At 41.1% G+C, this 20614-nt stretch overlaps 1 protein-coding gene across 8 annotated transcripts in view; it reads left to right on the forward strand.

Annotated features, from left to right (window-relative positions):
• The window catches only part of TPCN2 (two pore segment channel 2), a 63491-nt gene that overhangs the window by 24612 nt on the left and 18265 nt on the right, over positions 1–20614 (forward strand). For 6 of the 8 annotated variants that reach the window (XR_010431132.1, XR_010431135.1, XR_010431137.1 and 3 more), the window contains exon 25: positions 305–1438. Coding sequence is in view for 2 of the 8 variants with exons in the window: in XM_064657203.1 (XP_064513273.1) it covers positions 305–383 (79 nt within the window). In the remaining 6 variants the exon portion in view is untranslated. Of the gene's footprint in view, positions 1–304; positions 2924–5890; positions 7009–20614 lie in introns of those variants that run through there. The other 2 variants (XM_064657204.1, XM_064657203.1) reach the window with 2 other exon arrangements.

Consider the following 20614-nt stretch of genomic DNA (forward strand, 5'->3'; position numbering starts at 1 on the left):
TTCTCATCTGGGAGTTTTTTCAGGAAAACAAATCTACTGACCTTCACTTGTGTTGTACTGCGTGCAGGAAATTGCTTCCCTGCTTCTTGTGGGAAAACAGCTGCTGGTTTCCATGACACATCTGTAGAGGATGGATCATTTGCAAGTAGATGCATCTTTAGGGAGCATCAACTTATTGTGATTTTAATTCCTTGTTTCATTCTTGAAACGAGCACACGTCACATCCTCAGTATGTGCATTGCTAAAACAAATGGTGAGAAAGCTCCCTTTGCTGCCCCTAACAACTCATGCTTTTTCTTTGTAGAGATGTTTTGGAAGAACCTACAGAGGAGGAGTTGATGGAAAAACTGCACCAGCACCCACACCTGCAGTTATGTAGGTGACTGGTGGGAAGGACTGATTTGTTTAGACCTCTGTTTTCTTGAGGTTGTCAGCTGGAAGAAACTGGATTTTCTGTGAGATGCTGTTTAGGAAGAGGGGCTTGTAGGACAGTGTGTGAGGTTTTGCTTGGCAATTCTCTGCAGGAAGGTTATTTTATTTTTGGGTTCATATCTTTTTCGCAGAAGATTTGAGTCTTGCTTAACTTGACTTGATTTTAAGTTGCAGTTTTAGAGGAGCGTTGCAGCCGTTATTTTTATAGACTGTTGATATCAGAACGTGTTTTATTTTCTTTTTTTTAAGAGGGAAAGTGTGTTTAAAATGACAGTGCACTTTAAAAAATGAACTTTATAACCACTAAGCCTCCTACTTTCTTCAGCACAGGAAAATGGAACTGCCTTTTCTGGCAATGTGGCAAGGGCTGTGCCCTGCAAGTCATGAATGGATTAGGCAGGACCAGAACAGAATCCTTAATCTTTTTGTAGTGAGAGTCGAAACACTATTTTTGCTGTGATGTGACACCAGCGTATCTTACCGAATTTTCAGGAGTTAATCACGTTGGAGCACAATCTGTTTCAGCTGAGGGGCAGGGGCTGCCTGCTTTGCACATCCTCTGGTTTCCTTTGCTTTTGCTCAAGGGTTGGTGCCGGTTGTGTCGTGCTGGTCGCTGTGAGAGCGGCTACAACCGCGACCGGAGCCATTGCACTCGTGCTCTTCCATGTGGTAAAAACTGAGCTTTTCTGGAGTAAACATTCTCATGCTGCTTTTTAGTGAACCCTCTTCCTTTCACTTTCCTGTTCTGCCTCTGTGTCGTGTTCCATGAAAGAGCTGAACTTTGGCCGGAATGTCGCACCACGATCGCTGCCGGTCTCCCGCTTAAAGGGGGTGGAAAAAAAAAAGGGTTGAATTGGGATAATCAAAGTGCTCAGCAGTTCAAATTTTTAATTCGAGTCTGTGGGATTAGAAGGTCCTCAACCAGTATTGCAGGATCACATACCTTTATGGCTTAATGGCCACACGTTCCATATCACTGACTTTCACCTGGGTAAAACTTTTTTGGGTAAGTGACTTTCTCAACAAACCTAAAGTGGGGAATTAACAGTAATCTGTGTCCAGGTGCTTTTCACTGTCCCTTGGTATTCCTCTGAAAAGGTGATTTTTTTTTTGTTTGAGTCTTCGCCCTGTGAATAGTAAACTGCTGTGAAGATCAGAATGAATCCCAGCTACTGTTTTGAGATGTGAAAATGAAACTGCTCTTTGAGGTGCTGCCTTCTCATGGAGACACTTGTCACCAAAACAGACACTGTTGTGGTCACCTCTGTAGGGACAAGGGCTTGGGGAAGGTAATTGTCCATAAAACACTGCTACTACTTGTAAGTTATTTGATTCTTTTTTTTTTAAGATAAAAAACAGTTTTCAGAAGTGCCAAGCAATCATCCTGTATACTTTTCCCTCTTTTTTTTTCTCATTAGCCTCTCTTTCTGTCCTGCGTGAAGGAGAGGAAAATATCCAGGATGATGGTGCTTTTTCACTCAAAAGCTTATTTTTGCCTTGTTGTCTCACTGTTCAAAGGTGGCTTAATGATTCTTGTCTGTCTGTTTCTTTATCTTTTTGCTCGTATTTTCTTTTTGCTGTGGAGTGAAATGTGTTGTAGCTTCTACATGTGTAGAACAAAACTGAACTGAGGTGTGGGCTACTCCTGCAATCTTTCTTTACTTTTGTAATCTTGCATCTTAAGCCAGGCCCTTGTCTGTGTTCAGTCTCTTGTCTCTCTTCCAGATTAAGCTCCCCAGGAACTCACTTGCACTGGTTCCAGTGGCATCACTGCTTATTTTCAGTCATGCACTTAAAACACTCATCATGGCAAGCTGATAAAGGCATCAGCACTGTTTTTTCTAGTTTTGAGTTTGTTTTTTTTCCAGTATGGCTTTATGTCAGGATGGTTTCTGCTCCTTCTAGCATGATGTATAATCACTTCCACCAATTTATTGGCACTTATTACACAGTGGTTAAATAGTCTATTTTACCTTTTTACTGAAAATAAAAAGTGGGTTTTTTTCCCACTTTTCTGAATACTCGAAGTAGTTTTGCCTTTCCAAAAAAGGAACTGTACAGTTCTTAACCAGTTTAATTATTTTTTTTTTGCCTCCTAAGGTTGTTTGGGTTTGGTTTTTTGTTTGCTTTTGGCTGTTTGGTTTTTTTGCCATTACATTCCACTACAATCTACCAAAGCAGCATGAATCAGTGTGGGATTATCATAAACATCACAGCTGTCTCCATTATGCTTTCTTTGCATCTGGGCAATGTGAAGAAGGCATTCTGAAGGGAATAGTCTATCTTGTTCTTGTTTCACATTGGTGTAATTGCCTGAAAGTGTAACTAGAATTTAATACAAAATTGTGCCACCTAATGTCACTTGAACTGGAAGATGTAAATGACCACATTATGCAATAACTGTATAAAATCATGAAAATGAATGTACATAATAAGGTAAAATTTGAGGATTGCATTATTAAAAAAACTTTTTCTCAAACTGTGGAAATAATTGGGGTGTTGCGATGGTTCTTGTGGTTTGGTTTTTTTTGCCTTTCCCTTGCTGCTCATTTCTGCAGTGCTCAACATCTCTGCTCCCATTATCTTTGCTGGTTAAAGGCTGGGCCCAAGGAGGAGGTTACATGCACGTGGGACATATCTGCCTGGTTTCAAAATGCAGCACCTAAAGGATGCTGCTCTGCCATTCTCCAGCTCTAGAGGCACAGAATCATCTGTAGGCACTTGGGACGCTGAATTTTTAAGGTGAAACCTCATTGGAACTGGGCGTTGGGGGTGTTGAGCAGGTTGATTTTCACTTGTGCTTCAATCTCTACAAACCAGGTATCCCTTTATCTCTTCCTGGAGAGATCAGTGCAAAAAGCATCCTGCTAGCATGTTGACTGGGGCAGATTTTGCCCATGATTTAGCAGAGTTCGTGGCATTCTTTTGGAACAGGTTCTGATTTAGAAGATGATGGATTTTTTTTTTATGGGCAGAACAAAGTCCTGGGTCAAGCTGATGTGTCTGACAGTGGTTGTTGCAGATTCTCAGGTGAAGCATGTGAAGGCCAAAGAAAAGAGAAGATCATCTTGTGTTATTAAATCAGGATCAAATTTTTCTAGCTTCTGAAGGAGGACCTTAATCACCTAATTAAGGCTAATTTGAGATTCCTCGGCTGTTTTATTTTTCCTTCTTGATTTACTGTGAATTTTTATTGCTTTAATATTTAGGAGTGGAGGGAGAGGATGGATGCAATTGAAATGTTCCTGATTCTTTCAGTAAAAACACAGAAATACAGTGATAAACCTCACAAGCACAATTAACTATGAAGTAACATAAACTGGTTGAGCTGCAAACAGGCAGCTGGAATAACTTAGAAACTGTGTAAGAATTACAGACAGAGGAAGAAACACTGTCTTGGGTTTATATGAATGGAGCATGTGACATGTGCTTTCATGGCCTCTTTTGGGGTTATGTTTACATCTACTGACACATTTTGGGGAACATTGCTTTTTATCCCTCCAGCACTTCCTAATGTGCACAAAAAAAAAATAAAAATAGGGGCATACAAAACTATAAGATAAAATAGGTCCTGTGGGAAAGTGATGGGGGGGTATAGGTTAATTAACACTGATATGTGAGGTAAATGTGTCTCTTACCCTGGTAGATGGTTTATCTTTTCACCTGCCTGTATATTAAGAGTAGTACATAGTGTTACCACAGCTTTTGGTACAATTTAACATTGTACTTTAGTCAGGTGAAGTAATTCCAGAGCTCTGTCTTGGGTTTTTATTGAAAGCAAAATAAAAATAGGTGTTTGCCTGCCTTTTTTTTTTTTTATGTAGGTGTTAATGATTTTTTTTCTTTCACTAAATTTTTTTGTCTGATTAAAAGCCTATACAGCTGTTGGGAGTTTTCCACAGATCAAATGGGTTTGACTTAATCTGCAGTCTTTAGAAACATTCAGAGCCATTTGTTATGTGAGCTCTGGGTAGAGATAATTTGGGGTTGGGGAGTGGAAGGATAAGATCGGGTTTGTAGTCCATCTCTAAGCAATATATATGACACTGTTCCAAAATGACCTTTATAAACCAGAGGAAACTACCAAAATTTTAAAGTAAAATTTAAGAGATAAATATGCACTGTTACGATTTCAAAGTACATGTCAGGGAATAAGTGGTATTAGAAGACAAATATTATAGGGCTGATATTCAATACAAATTGAGTGAACCAACAGCATCTCAAAGAGATCAAAAGAAAATTGCTTTGCTGTAATTTGTAATAGTCCTTCTCTTTGGGGCCCTGAATTTTAAAATCAGCAAGTGGGGGGAGGTGTCCTTTTTAAGAAACTGCAAAGGTGTGAGTTGAGAAGAACTTTAGAGGAAATAATTACAGACAAACAAGAGACAGGCAAATAGTTTTTTTAAACAGTATCCAAATGTGTAAATGGGTGAGAGAAGTGTAGATGGTGTATAATCCCTGTGTGCTGGTTCTCAGAGAAGCTGCAGTTTGGATTTCAGCAAATCCTCCTTTAGGAAAGGTTTGTTTGCCAGTCACCTGCTACAGCTCTGTGGGGATGTTTGTGAACCTGCCCCTGCCTGGTGATGCCTCAGCTGCTCCCTGAGATCCTGTCCCGCCCACCTCTCCCTGCTTTCACCGGAAAGGATTCCCATGGCTGGAACAGACCTAGCTTTTGTTGTTACACCATGTGCTGCTGGATCTAGCTAATGGCTTACAAATGTTTACAGCATTACAAGGACGGTTCTAATAGGGGTAGCAAAAAAAGAAAATGCTCCTTCAGCTTCCTGTTCTAGACAGGAAGATGAGCCTGGACTGTGTGTGCTCTGTTGCTCATACTTGACCTTGCACTGTCTCCCCATAATTCTCCATGCAGTTCTCTCTGCTGGGTTCTTTTTAATCTCATTTCTACCTCCCTTACCTTTTTGGGAAAAAAGAGGGAATGTCTTGCCCTTCTCCCAGGCTGTATTTGCTCACTGACAAGCCAAGCAGGTCGGATAACTTGATCTTTCCCTTGATGAGAAGACTTAATTTGGACACTCTTCTCTGCTTGCTACCAGATGTCACAATATGTGTGACACTCACGTCTCTCAACACTTCAGCTCTTCTTTCCAATGTGGTTTGGTGAATGAATTTTAAAGCTTTGTTACCAGGGGACTGATGCTGCATAAATCCTAGAAGCAACAAGAAAACTTACAAAAGGTAATGATGTATTGCTGGAAATTTTGTTAGTTGAATCTGAAGCTTCCCTGGATCTGTGGCAGTGTAGAATGTGAAGCCTTTCAGTGAGAATGGAACACTTAATCTCCAATGGGGAGAAATGGGGATGGTCCAGAGATTTAATCATGTTCATCATCTTTATTAGGAGGTTTGTAGAAGTGTGGGCTGATGTGTTTCAGAACTGGGAGCTGGGCTTTCTTGCATCCTCCAGACATACCATCCCCTTTTTTTTTTTTCCTAGATGGATCACAGAGTATCTAAATGAAGAAATTAAGGTCATGGGAAATCTGTTGCTAATTCAGGAATAAACACCAGATCATCAGACTTCCCTAATCATAAACTTCATATTTCATTCTGGGCTGAGAACTTTTTCTGTATTTGTAGAGCTACAGTTTTCCCAGCATAAAGTGAAAGAAAAACGTTCAGGGGAAAAAGCCCTCAAGGCTGAGCTGGCATTCTTCAAATACTAAGTACACAGTGATATGTACAGCAAAGCACTGGAGCAGCCACCTGACATTATCTCCCACAAAGAGTATGAGCAAAACTTCAAGACTGTGTAAAATGGACTCCCAACATAAATGCTTATAAAAAGTGTCTTTGTTAACTAAAATTGTTGCAGTTCTGGAGGGAAAACCGTGGTATGCAGTTACCTCCATCATGTGTGCACTCGCTTGCTAAAGGAAGTCAAATGATGTTTTGTCATGAATTATCCATGTTACCCACGATAAGGGGAAACCTAAATGTTGTCTTTGACTTAGAATTCCAGCCACTTATGTAGTTTATTTGCGTTGGTTTTCATATCTGGTCCTATACTTGAATTTCTTCCACAGTAATTACATAAAAAAAAATGGTTTATTGATGCCGAATTTTTTAACTGTAAACCAGAGACAATTGCAGCTTGTCCTTTCCTTTAATGCTAAAAGTTCCTTATAACAGTCTCAGTCATCTTTTTTCCATTAACTGGTTGAGCAGGTGTTGTCTTTGTTCTGCACAGATACTTTCCATGGCCCCCATCATTGCATTGTTTGAGTGCCTCCCAAGTACTCTTCTGAAAACATCCTGCTGGGATAGGAAAATATTGCTATCCTTATTTTGTAGATGATCAGCTGAGATATTTGGTGATCTGCCCACAGCCGAGCTCGAAATCCGTGGGAGAGTTCAGAATAAAACCTGCAGTCCCTGCTCACTGCCTTTGCTCACAGACAATGCTGCCTTCTTTTTTTGCACCAGCTGTGAACCTCAGTTGCATGTTTAGAAGATGATGTTGACATTTCCACATCAGCTGGTTTATAATTTTGTTGCTGCCCGTTCTTGGATGCAACTTTTTTATTTACTTCATTTTAAAATTGAAAACCAAAATATTATCCTGGAACCTCTAAACTTCTTTACTTCCCACCTTATCAAAAGGGGAGAGAGGGCTATTACTGGTTTGCCATCTGATTTAGAAATATTTAATAGGGATGATCTGAGGCTGGCACATGTGCTGGAGGTTTAGTGAGTGTAAGTAAACAGATAGATTCTAGTAATGAAATTACTAACTTAGCTGTACAAAAATATTGGAAAACACAGGATGACCATTCTAAACAACAGTTATTTAGCAGCTCCAGCTTGCTTTCAGGCCTGAAACACACTTCAGCAACGCTTTTAGCATTGTCTTTATTTGTACTTCTTGTATTCTGTTCTTTGAGGTGAGTGAACAGTCTGACATTTCAGAGCTGGTGGGCTCTCAAACATCACTTTGGATTTGGAAAACTGGCCAGGAGGCTAATTGCCCTGCAGGATTTCACTGGATCATCAGCGTTTGAGAGGCTGGAAATTCACATCAAAATAGAAAACTGAGTGCATTTTTAAGACCAAGTTCTGTTGTACAGTAGGTGTGTATATGTGTGATGTGACATATGATCTCTGACACGACTACAGGTTGCTGGGCTGGATGCAGAAATTACTGAGTTCAGTTGTAAGGATTGTGTTACCCAGCCTGTCACTTGAGGTAAGACCAGAAGGGATTTCGGTTTTTATGCTTAAAATTAGGGTTATTGTGTAGGATTCTGGCTAAAGTCAGACTGGTTTCATTAGCTTCTGGAAAGGAATTGCTGGTTTGTGTGTGCTACAGAACTGTAACACTCTAGCATTGAACTGGGGAGTGGTGGTATAACAGTGACCTTGTACCATGAGCATCCTACTGAGGGGAGCTGGAAAGCCAGTCTGGCCTGTATTATTTTATGATGTTAGGTCTCCTTGCATTTAGGAATGAACTGATTCCTCCCATAGTGTGCTGAGCTGCTGACACTGCTCTTATTATTATTGAGCACTGATCTTAGAAAGTAAAACTTGAGTCTTTAACGTGTCTTCACTTACCTGTTTAATACCAGTGAGAGTAATCTTGTATTTTGCCAAAACTACAGGTGTTTAGTTTCCAGCATCCTGGATAATTGATGGTTTCTCTGAAAAGACTTGAGCAATTACTTGGTGTAGGAAAACGCCTCTGAAGAAGTTTTCTGTAAAGCCAAAGGCAAAGGTGTTAAACCCAGACAATAAAACTTAGATCAAAGTAACCAACAGAAGGGGCCATGAGAGGAGCAGATTGTCCTTTAAGCTGCACCATGTTGTGTAAGGTGTTAGCTCTCTCTTTCTCTAATCAGATTTCATGAAGAAAGCAAAGCTATTCTTTCCTGGTGTAATTCAATCGGAGCCCTCAGCTACATCAGCAGGAAAAGCACCTGCTTTTCCTGCTTTAGATTTGGTGATAGACCCCGGTTTTTGATAGGACTTGGTTAATCCATAACCCAGACCTGTGCCCACAGCAGCACCTGCCATGCAGGTGAGCTTTTAATCTTGTTAATATACAAATATAATGTGGACTTTTATATTAACCTCACACATACACACCCAATAGTGAGCGTCGTGCGTAGGGGAATTTAATAAAATGAGACCATAAATGTCCAGTGTGCTTTTTGTTGGGCAATAAAGCTGCCCACGTGTTATAATTGAGGTCTGAAGTTGACTTGCTAGCTGAGGCCTTTCTTGGGTAGATTACACAGACTAAAAGAGCACATGAAAAAAATGTTTTTCGTGCTCTGCTTTTCCTCCTATTTTGTCCACCAGCCTCTCCTCCTTAGCTCTGTCTTGGGTTGGTGCCCACTGTAATATCTACTGCCATCAAACTCAGCACTTAAAAATTAGGCACATGTTTGAAACATCTGCTTGGTTGAGACCCTCCACAGTGGCTATTAAGCTTTTGCCTCTGACATTTTCCAAAGTCCTTGGTTCTCGTCTCATCTCCTGACTGACCCTGATTCAGTCCTCTGGAGATCTGTAAAGCAGAATCCTCTGCTTCCCAGTTGTGCAGATATTGGAAAGTGAGGTGTGGGCTTGAGGGTCAGGTCCAGGCTTAAGTATTCTAAGACTTCTAAGACCTTGTGTAGGTGAAATTCGGGTCTGAAACACTTTATGTGCAGTTCTGCACCGAAGTTTCATGTGTGTGATTTCTGGTTTGCACAGAGAGAGGAGTTACTTGGCTTTGCACCAGCCACTCATGAACAGGTGTTGGGGAGGACCACATTTAGTTTATTAAATGAGGAAGGGTTCAATTAAATCCCATCCAGATAAGATGGTGGTTTGGATAAAAAGAGTTGTGACCCATCAATGTGTGTATGAACCCCACTGAGAGGAAGGCAATTTCATTGTATAAGAAGACATTTCACAAGATTTGTCCCAACTATGTTATGTTACAGCTACATTTTCTGTGGCCACCAGTGTGTTGGTGGGCCAACAGACTTGCCAGAAAGCAGAACTGATGTTTTAGAGAACGTTGTGCTGTGCTATTTTACAGAACAAACTGTTGATGGAATGTCTGTGATGATCTAGCTCTGTTATTTCATTGCTACTTTCTCCTCCAGCAAATTTACACTGACTCGTGCCCTTGAGAGAGACTGAGGGGGTGTTATGGTGCCCTATGATCTTCCTTGACACTGCTTTTCCATGATCTTTGGATATGGCTCCCCTGTTAGATTATGTGACTGAGGCTAATACCATAGTCATCAAAACATGGGAAATTAGATCTGTCTTGTACCTTGTGATGGTGATCAGGCTCGAGTAAGATACATGTAAAATATTGCCATTTGAATTGGGGAGTACTTTACTGCAGAGCTGGGCTTACTGGTGAGGTCTGTGGGATGGAACCCCCTGACCATGACAGTCTGCTTTGCCATTTATGCTTCAAGTCATTTCACAGGGTCGCTGTCACATCCCTGCAAAATCTTTCTAACTGTACGATATCACCTGATTGATTGTGACCTAGAAATGAATGCTCCTGTGCAAGACAGTGGTAGGTCAGACACAATGCTCTCACAGTAATTTTGGAACAAGCTTTAGAAAACTGAGTTGTGTGACCTGTCACAGAAGGCACAGGGGGAGACACTGAGTCTGCTCTGTAAGGTCCTGGGGGCAGAAATCCTCTCTTTTGCAGTCAAGACAGATGAAGGGAAGAAGACAAGGAAAGAACGCTTTCCAGAGAAGGAACTGAACCAGAATGACTTTGAGCACAAGAAATTCTCTCAGGAGTGGGCTCTGAACCCAAATCCTACGTTTGCCACTCTGTTGCCTCTGGTAGAAGATTCTCAGTAAGTCTGACCTAAAGTTGTAATTTTGGCCCTTGTCAAATCTGTCTTAATTGGCTGCTATGATGGTGGATTTCTTGCAGCAGTTCTCCCACCCTGTTTGTAAAGCCTGGCTGGTTGTCTCATCACAGAGACCATCCTCTTTGTAATCTATTGGCAGTGCTTAAGAAGGAAATCCTTTGTGCAGGACTCATCTGCAGAGCTTCCCAGTCACAGGCTGGTGTTTCATGGGAGCAACAACTGGGAGATCAGGAATTTTCCTTCTGGGTGCTGTAAAATCACTTTGAGACACCGACTTGCAGAGGTCGGTAGGTTTTGGGTAGCAGGACACTGCTGTAGGTGCATCTGAATGCTGGAAAGACTTGGGGCCAGAACAGCTAAAAAGATTAAAATCTCTGAAGAAGAGAGAGTCTTTATTTTAGTTTTTTAAAAAGTTTTTCACATACCATTTTTATCTTACTATTTTTTTTTTTTTGCTGTTGTTGGCAGTGTTGTTGGTTGATTGGTTTTGCTTTTGGGGGTTTTGTTTGTTTGTTTGTTTTTTAATTTTGGGCAAGAGAGGATGTTTTTAAGTCTCTAGCTGTATTTTCAGCCAGCAGAGGGAGTTTCAAGCCCCCATTTTAGACTCTGACCGTGCAGGCTGGGCTGTGTGATCAGCACTTCTGGATGCACTTAATGGAACATTCTCAGCATAGTTAAGTGCTGGGGCCTGAATCAAGGGCTTGGAATACAATCGGGTTTTGTTTTTTAAGAACAAAACATAAGAAGGTATGTTTTGAGGCAGTGAATTATCAGTAATACACGTCTGTTTGTACCAAAATGTTTTTATCTCTTAACACTTCTGCATTGAAAATGTAAAAGTGTAAAAGTGACACTTTTTTTAAAGTGCCAAATCCAGTTTTGTTGTCCCATCTGAATGAAATGTAGTTAAATACCACTAACTGCTAATGAGTCTCAAAACAATCTCTGATCTTTGAGAACCCTAGAGAGCAGGAGGGAACAGTGTTTTGGAAATAGCTTCTAAGTTTTAACACGATGATTGAACTTTCTCATAGACAGTTCTTGGGAAAGAAGATAATTCTGCCTTTCTTTAGGTTTTTAGTGTATTATTCTACAACCTGTAGGTTCTGGTGGCAGGAACATCCTGCTACATCTCGTATGCCAAAACAAGAATAATAATGAAATAGGTGAAAATAAATCAAGCACTGCTGGGCTTCCTTAAACCTGTAATTGTGGTTTCTCTGTGATAATAAGCTCTCAACTGAGCATTCATCCATGGAGCAGTCAGGACCTTTTATACCAGCTTAAGCTGATAACTGAAAATGTAAACCACGTTTTAAAGCAATTCATTGTATATACTGGTCTGACAAATGTTAAATTATACTAATTTGAGCAGATGCACGTGTTGCAGCCCCAGAATTCTGGACAGATTCTACAGAACTGAGCAGCTTGTGTGCAAATACATATTGACAAAAATTACTTCGCTAGTTGCTTGAATTTCTTTAAATTGGTGCTCTGCAAATGTATATTTTTACTGCAGGGAAAGCTGAAGTGTCCAAACGTTTGAGGACTTAATTATAGATGGGGGTGAACTCAAGATCCAGGGTACAGCATTTCCCCTTTTCACTTAAACCTGATGGGCTACTGCTTGTGTTTATATACCCCTGCAAACTTAATTTAGGTGTAGTAACAAGGACTAAAACAAGTTGTGCTTTGTCAGGAGACCCAAGGAAGGAACTTGAGTGAAAGCAGGGAGGGGAATCGGCGTGTCTGGCGTTGACATAACGCTGCGAAATCAATGCTTTGAGGGACTGTAAAGCAGAACAGCTGTGGGAGAGGTTTGCTGGGCTTCCCTGGCATTATCTCTTGTGTAAAGGAAAGTACATTGTAAACCAGTAAAAATTAACTGCCGGGGCACAATGATGGTTTTGTGACCGGGAGTTCAGATAAAGTTTTGCTGCTGTTGGCGGAATGATGAAAAGAACCCGGGGCCATTTGCATACAGGTGAGGAGGGGCAGGGTTGTCCCGTGTTCCACAGAGGCCACAGGTATGCAAAGTGCTCAGTTCTAAGTGCTGCCTTTAATTTAACTTGATTTTTTTTTTTTTTTTTTTAGCCTGGTTATGGAGTAGGAGGAAATGGGCTTGGGAAGTGGGCAATCCCGGGAAGCGTCATTGGGTGGCAGCAGAGCATTTACCACTTACCGTGGCATCCCAGCAAAGTAAAGGCAGAAAGAACTGCAGTTCTGCATAACTGTGATATAGGTAGCTGAAAACGAGATCTCAGGATGGCATCTGTGGTGGGAGAGCCCTCTGTGTTTGAGACAGAAGATTTCTCTCCAAAAGTCTGTGTGCATACATATATATATATATATATACACACATATATGTGTGTATAAACATGTATGTGCACATACACATAAAAACTATGTCTCTGTGTGGCATCTGCAGGTGTTTGCTCTGTGATAGTGAGGAGCTTTAATGTGATTACTCCATTTACCAGCTCCTAAATTAGATCCCGTTTCCCTGACGGGTCAAGCTTGTTCCCAAGATACAGAGCGTGGTGGTGGTGGTGTGAATAAAGCCACGTGATAGTTCTAAATCACTTTTCTGCTGGAAGGAATCAAGTGAGTCTGTGAATATGGCCAGCAAAACTGATAGTTTTTACAAGTTGTGTCTGGTTCTTTGTAATATAAGTATGAGAAGCAGGACAGTTAGTGTTCTTTTAGGAAGGATTTAAGATCTCCATATTTATTGTACAGTGTGAGTATTTAGGCTTTTTGGATGATGGGGATGGTGCTTGAAAGACTTCAAAAATCTGTGCTATTTTTGGAACAGGAAACTAAATGTATTTTGGGTGCATTCATTTCAGTGCATTTGTTTTATTTGTTTGGGCTTTCTTTAATACCTCACAATGTAACTGATAAAAAAGAACTGTGTTATGGCCTTCAGGAGAACACAAACTGTAGCACGAACACGTACAAGCACCCTGTTTCCTTTCCATCCCACACATTATGAAGTTCCATCTCTGTTTGCCAGCTTTTTTGAAGTTGTTTGTGGGTTGCTGCTATTGTAAGTAAATATCTTACCTCCTAACTGCCCATTCTGCTGTCACCACCCTGGAAATGCCATCAATCTAATGCTTTATGGGCAATATCGCTGCAAATGTGGAAACTCGGTGACTGGAAGGAATTTAACATCTTTCTTTTGCTGCTTCGCCTGGGAATAAGAAAGTTAAAAATGGGCAGCTGCCTCCATGGACTTCCTAGAGGCATCAGGGACAGGCTGGCTTGGGAATGGCACGTCCCTGCAGTAGGGAGGGACCTCTGGTTCACAGCTCCTGCTGAGCACTGGGCTGGATATCAGCTACCAAATCCTTGCAGCCTGGACTGAAGATGGTGCCTTAGTGATGCTCAGCTTCTCTGAATTGTGCTGAACCCTGAGATTAGCTCATGTATTTTTGGGGCACCTTGTTACAAATTGGGGGTTTGTGTCTGTTTGCAAGTGTACCACAGAGCTCTGGAATTTCTTCTGGTCTTATGTAAAAGGGAATGAATGATTATATATTATTCATAAAATAGTGTTTCAATCATTTTGCCTGTTTCCTTTCCCTCAATTCACCAGCAGAGGGATGAAGGATTTATCACCTACTTAATTTAGCTTGGGTTCACAGCCAAAGTGCTCAAACTGATCTGTTCCTGCCAGGTTTTGTCACTCCCTGCTTTCTGAATGCCTATGGGAGGCTGCAGGCCACGCTGAGCCTGGAGGTACATCCTTTCCAGGTCTGAGTGATGTTCACAGCAGGATTTTCAGGTGTCCCTTTCTCGAGGAGTGTGGCATTTTGAAGCATTGTTGTTTTACTTCAGAGCTGCCTTTCTGGAATGTGCAGTTTTAAGCTTTTTAGATCCACCTAATAGTTTCTGTGGGAGGGGAAATGATAAGGTGACCTGTAATGGTCCATCTTGATCTGAAAGTGATGTCCCTCTCTCCAGCAGCCCTGGCTGATTGCTCAGTGCATGCTCAGGGAAGTTCTTCTGCTCTCCTTGCTGTGTGCCCTGCTGAGTTGGGTTCAAAACAGGACTTTGTATTCTGAGAAAGTAGCCAAAGGTGGAAACCTGAGCTTCATGGGAAAGAAAACAGATCCTTTTGGCATCTCAAGATGGGTTAGTTCTTGCAATATCCCAATGCTTTTTCCCCAACTGGAAGTCTGGGATTCTGAGTTCCCACTTGCTTAAGAGTGGTAGAAATTCATTGGCTACTCTGCTTTTGAGCTGTTCTGCAGAAGAATGAATTATTTCTTTATTGCAACTCCACTAAAGGGTCTGAAAGATCTCCTGATTTCAGTGGCCTTTGGTCAGACCTGGTGGGATGCACTATGAAGATAACAGGGACTCTCACTGTGGCTTTTTTTGACCCTAAAGCAGGTTTGCAGATGACACCAAACTGAGTGGTGCAGGTGACACACAAAGGATGAGATGCCATCCACAGTTCAAGACCAGGTTGGACAGGGCTTGGAGTAACCTGGTCCCTCCTCATGGCAGGAGAGTTGGAAGTATACAATCTTTAAGGCCCCTTCCAACCCAAACCATTCCAGGATTCTATGGTAAGAGCATATTGACAACATACCTATAGCCCAGCTTCTCATATCTTACAAGTGCTTTGCCACTAAGAAAATGAAGTAAAATTGATGTAAAATTATCAGTAAAAAAATATTTAGATGCTGAACATGTTCAGAAACAATTTTTTTTAATGGTTTTATGGATGTCTTCTTGAGTCTTTTGAAATTTTTCTATATCCAAATATGGACTTTCATAGGAAAAGTTTTGCAAGTGAAATTGTTTTCTAATTGAATTCAGGCAGCTCAATGAAGAGAAAGGAGTGATTGTGAGCAGGTATGATTTACTCCTAAGCACCCTGAAAATGAGCAAGACCTGAATAAAAATAGAATTTCCACCCTGATTTAATATATCAGAGACACCTAGAATAGATGTGGGATTCCATTTCATGGTATAAAAATTGTTTAAAATAAATATTTCTCAAAAGAATTGGCGATTTAGGTTCTATAATGTTTGGCGTGTTTGTTACGTGCTTTCTTGGATTCCTTTTTCAAAGATGGATAAAAAGGATTGATATCACTCTGGAGTGCATTTACTTAGGGCAAAGGCAGTTTCTTTTTATTCTCAGTGACTTGAGGCTGCTTAAGATCCAGACTGTGTTGTATTAGTACACAGAACAGTAAATAATCCCTGTCCTAAAGAAACTGTAACCTAAAAAGGCAGCACGAGGAGAGAGACATACAGAGAAGTAATGATATAATAAAATAACATGAATTTCAGTGTTTTGTTTTACTCTAGAGATAAGGTGTGTTCTGGGGGAAACTAAGAGGATTGGTGAAGGAAAGGACCTGGCTGGACCTTCAGAGGAGTTAAAGGAGGATGGAATGAAGCTGAGGGGAAAAGCTGAGAAAGGAGATGACTCTGAACTGGATGGACAATTCTGAGTCAGAACCTTTGGATGAGCTCTGAGGTGGGACTGCTTTGTTTTCTGTTGAGGAGCACGGAGTGTTTCACATATATCTTTATGTGTATGTATTGCATGTGTGTACTCGAGAGCAGACATCTGTCTGCATGAGCTTCCCTAGTGGTTTCTCAGGAAGAGAACCTGTTTGAATATTTACCAGCATTCTTATCATTGTACTAGGCTTTTATTTTTGTCTTGGGGAAAGCATGAAAGACATGTTTCAGAAACATAACATTTTAGAACCTGCCTTCCCATCACATACAGTGCTTCCTGTGCTGTGGCTGCAAAGGGAAATACTGCCCCAAGATTCCAGCGTGAAGTGGTGGAATCTCTCATAGTTTGAGGGAATCTCTCATAGTTTGAGGGAATATCTGATAGTTTGAAGGAATATCTGATAGTTTGAGGGAATATCTCATAGTTTGAGGGAATATCTCATAGTTTGCCTTACTAGGTAGCAGAATTTTTTATGGCTGTGGTTTTGATGCCAAGGAGTCCAGCAACAAGTTTGGCTTCCGAGATCCCAAAATCCTTTTTAAAGCTCTCTACGTTTTGTGTCTCTCTTCAGGCATAACCTATTTCCTGAACAAGGTTCTAATATTCAGAAATGAATTGGAAATATGAGGGTTCTTTTTTTCCATATGTCAAACGTGTTATAGTCTAAAGTCTTAAAATTTCAATTAATCTCCTCCTCATTCATTGATGGGTAAAAAGAACAGGTAAGTTGGGAACTTCCTTGAGTTTGAAAAACCAAAGCACACAAAGGCCTATTCTCTTTGCAGGAAGCATCTCTGCTGAAGTGCTCAGAAAAAAGCAAGGGATGAAACACTAGATTTCTTTTTTTCCTGCAGATTGGAGTTGGGTTTGGAGGTTTTTGTTGGTTTTTTGTGTTTTTTTTTCATTTAGCCAGGAAAGTTGATTATCGCTAATAATGCCACCTCTAATGTTTCATTGTAATCTTATTTTAAGGAAATGTTTGAGCATTAAGCATTTTTCCCACAGCAATGAAACAATGTACCTTTCCCTGCCAACGATCACATTCACATATATCCTCCCCATCCCTGTAGCTGGAAGGTGAAGCTTGGAATTTTTCCAGGAGCCCAGTGGCCAATTTACCATCATTGATCATTATCAGGAGCCATTTGACTGAGGTGTCTCAGATATAGCAAAGAATGGTCTTGCTGTATGTGATTTATTATTCAGATCTTGGGCCCTGCTTGCATTTATAGTTTGCTAAGAGAGCTCCTATGATATAATTAATAGTGCACTGATTAGTTGGGTGGGTGTATGATGGCACAGGGGGGAAGAGTTTGCTGGCACCCACGCTATAAACAGGTTCCCTAATTCAATTCCTTGGCACTCAGTGGAAGTTCAGCTATTGAATTTGATGAGAGGAGGCACATGCCCAGTGCTCTTTTGACTTAAAATCCAGCTCTGTGTCCTCAGTCTGTTAAGAAAGTTATTATGAGGTTGTCTTTTATATTTGATATAATCCTCAGACAGTTAAGTAGAAAAAAAAAAAAAGGAGGGGGGGAGAGGGAAGAAAGAAAGGTCCATCTTATGGCATCACCTTGCAAAGAAATCAGATTTTTGTCATGTGAAGGTACCTCATAGTATTTACTACCTTAGGGTTCACCAGTAGGCGAGGTTGCAAGGACTTGTCACGTCACGATAATACGTGAGATGCTGTCAATGCTTCGCACACAGTTTTATTTCTAAAACTAGAATTTCATCCCAGGCGAGATTTTGATTTTTTTTTTGTGTGTGTGTGTGTGACAATTGAGCACTTGGGCTCAGCACCGTGCTTTGCATCGGTGCCTCGTGTCAGCGGCGTCGCTGGTAAGCTGAGATACAAAACCAGAGGGAGCTCTGAAAATTCAGTTGATCTTTTTAGTATTTTACGATCCACGTAGTGATGCTTGTTGAATTTTAAGTTTTTCAGTTCTGCCTTGTTGGCATCACATATCCCGTATGAGAATTTGGGTAAAGATCGTTTCTACTGAAAGTAAAATTAAAACTGGAAATCTTTCCGTTAGTCTAAGGTTTTATAACAGCTTTTTTGTACCAAGTCTAAATCTGGAGAGAGATTTGACTTGTACTTTTAAACAATAATAGCCTCAGAACACTTCTAATAAATGCTGGAGAACTTGTCAGTGCTCAAACAAGTTTGAAGATATTTGAATTATTTGCCAGACTCTACACTGATGGAGTTTGGGCTAGAGTGTATGTCTTAAATAGCTGGTCAATTAGTATTAAATGCCTAGCAGTTATCCTTATTGTATGTAGTTATCCATACTTTTTTAACATTATCATAACCTATTAATCATTTGTTAACCCTTTATAAACCATTTATAAATGTACCCTGAATAAAAAAAGTGTGACCATTCGGGTTTTTTCTCAAGTTTAATATTAAAGGCAAGTCCAAGGTCAAGATGGGCACAGGGAGGCTTTGGGGAGCTGGTGTAGTTTATATTTTGGCCAGTCAGCTGAGGAACCACGTGGAACTAAAATTAGTAAAGTGTGTGCAGTGAAGAAAGTTCACACGGTGTAATTCGCTGTGGGCAGTATTAGCGTTGATTTACCCAATCTGTAAATGGCATGGGCTGTCTAGACCTTTGGAACATTCCTCAGCTCCTTATTTAATGTAGGAGGAATCATTTCTGAAATTAGCATATAAATTGTCCGGAGTCAGCAGCCCTTTAAAATGGTGTTCTACCCTTGTGTCATGGCACAGTAACTGTTTTAACAAAAATAAATGTCCCAGGCGGGCACGTTCTCATGAAGAAGCTCTTGACTTCACATTGCTAGAAAAAGTGCATAAAGCTGAGAAAATTCATTAAGTTGAAAATGGGGAAATGGTCAGGATTTGATTTGGGTAAGTCGTATTTATTCAGTCCCGCTAATAAGGGGAAGCGTATTATGATAAGGAAACATCTGGCAGGGTCTGTTCATGTAGGTTTATGTAAGTGAAACTGGAGGCTTTTTGGACTTTGACATAATTTTTTTTCCTTTCCTTGGCCTTCCCACATAACTTTTGTACAGGCCATGCTGTGTGGGGCATTCATTCCAGGGCCTTCCTGGTACCCAGCACAGGGACGCTGCTGAAACGAGGTGCAGGGAACCCCTTGGAGGCAAAGCCTCCTCCTTGGCTCTCGTTCTTTTGTTGGATCTTCTGAAGTCCTGTACTTACTCCTTTCCACTTTAGTTGCCAAGAGTAACATGTTCTCTTCTAGGTTATAATTTTCAAGGGAAGATAATACAATATAACAAGCATTCAGGTCGTGAATTTGTGTAGGAACTGGGGTCTTGCTGTTTAAAAAGAGTGGATGTGTAGCCAGAGGTGGAAAATAAATGACAATATGGTGTGGAAGGTTTATTTGGCATGGATCTGAGATGACCACACTGAGCAGTGAAGCCAGTAAAATCTTTGTACTAGGAAATCATGTGTTCTGAACATGCCATGCACTTTACAGAGGAACTATTCCAGGAATGTTGCTGGAGAGTTTTATATGTTTATTTGGTACTTATTTTTCGTCTCCCTTGCTCCAAAAGCCAGGTGCTTTAATCACAATGAAATCCATTGCCCAGGTCACAGAGAAAAAGAAATGGAAAATAATGTATCACAGTAACTCCTAAAAATGATCTGAAATAACATTTTTATATGCAACTGAATAATAATTTTAAGTTAGGGTATTTCCTTACCTCCGCAGGGTTAAATACTGAATTTTTTACTGAAAATGCCTTATTAAAAAGCTTTTCTTCATTCCAGAAAGGTTTGGCTTGTGGCCAGGAAAGCCTTCAAGATGCTGGATCTTAAATTTGTCATGATCCAAGTGTCCATCCTGTATGTCACCCTAATGTTCTGAAGAAAACATGTGTTTCAAAGCAGGGGGTGAGATAAGTTTTTTTCCTGATTAAATAGTGAAGAGCTGTTCAAGAAGGAATAACAAAAAAATCCCGACAAAACAACAAAACCCAGCTCTCCAAAAATAAAATAAGTTGCTTACTTGATGCTAGAGTAGAGTAATTTTGGAAATGCTTTATCCTGTCTTCCGTTCAAGTAGCTTTAAAGTTATTTTACGCGTGGGCAGCCCCAGTGACCTTCTGATAGTGATGTCACGGTTAAGCTCGTTGTAGTATGAGGATCTCAAAAAGGCCGTGCCTTTATCTTTGTTGGCTTTTTGTTTTTTTAACTTCAGTTTTATAAAAAAAAAGCTTGTGTGGCCAAACACTGGGGTGCTGATAAAAGCAGGTTACGTGCGGCGAGCGGGGTTTGCGTTCTGTGCTGCCGCTCTGCCTGGCACGGGGAGGCCTTGGCTGGTGCCTGTGGGCCACAAGCTCGATACAAACCAAAAAATCACAGTACAAAGTGACAGGCAGATGGCTGGGGTGGAACACGGGAGCCCTGGCTCGTGTTTGTGTGTCCCAGTTGGGGTGAAACGCGTGCACTGAGCCTTCCCCTCCCGAGCCGGCGATAGCGGCTGTTTCGTGACTGCGAGCTTGGCAACCAGAATAAACTTCGCGTTTATTCCACAGGCTTTGGAGTGTCTGATCCCGAGATAACCCTGCTCTGAAGTGTCAGAATGTACTGGATGAACCAGTGCAGCCCATGGGAACGTGAGGTGGGTCGTGGTGCTCTGGGACAGGCGCGGATTTGGGGGTTGCTGTGCGACACCTCAGCGCCCGCTGCGCCTGGAGAGCTACCCCTGCCAAGTTTGGGGTGGTAACGGTGGTTTTGACAAGTACCTCTGAGGGACAGGACTTGGGATTATTTCATGAAGTTTGTGCCCAAGTCAGCCCCGATCCTGTGACACGAAAACCTGCTGCATTC

Source organism: Pseudopipra pipra, chromosome 6, assembly GCF_036250125.1.
Source record: "Pseudopipra pipra isolate bDixPip1 chromosome 6, bDixPip1.hap1, whole genome shotgun sequence".
Lineage (NCBI taxonomy): Eukaryota > Metazoa > Chordata > Aves > Passeriformes > Pipridae > Pseudopipra > Pseudopipra pipra.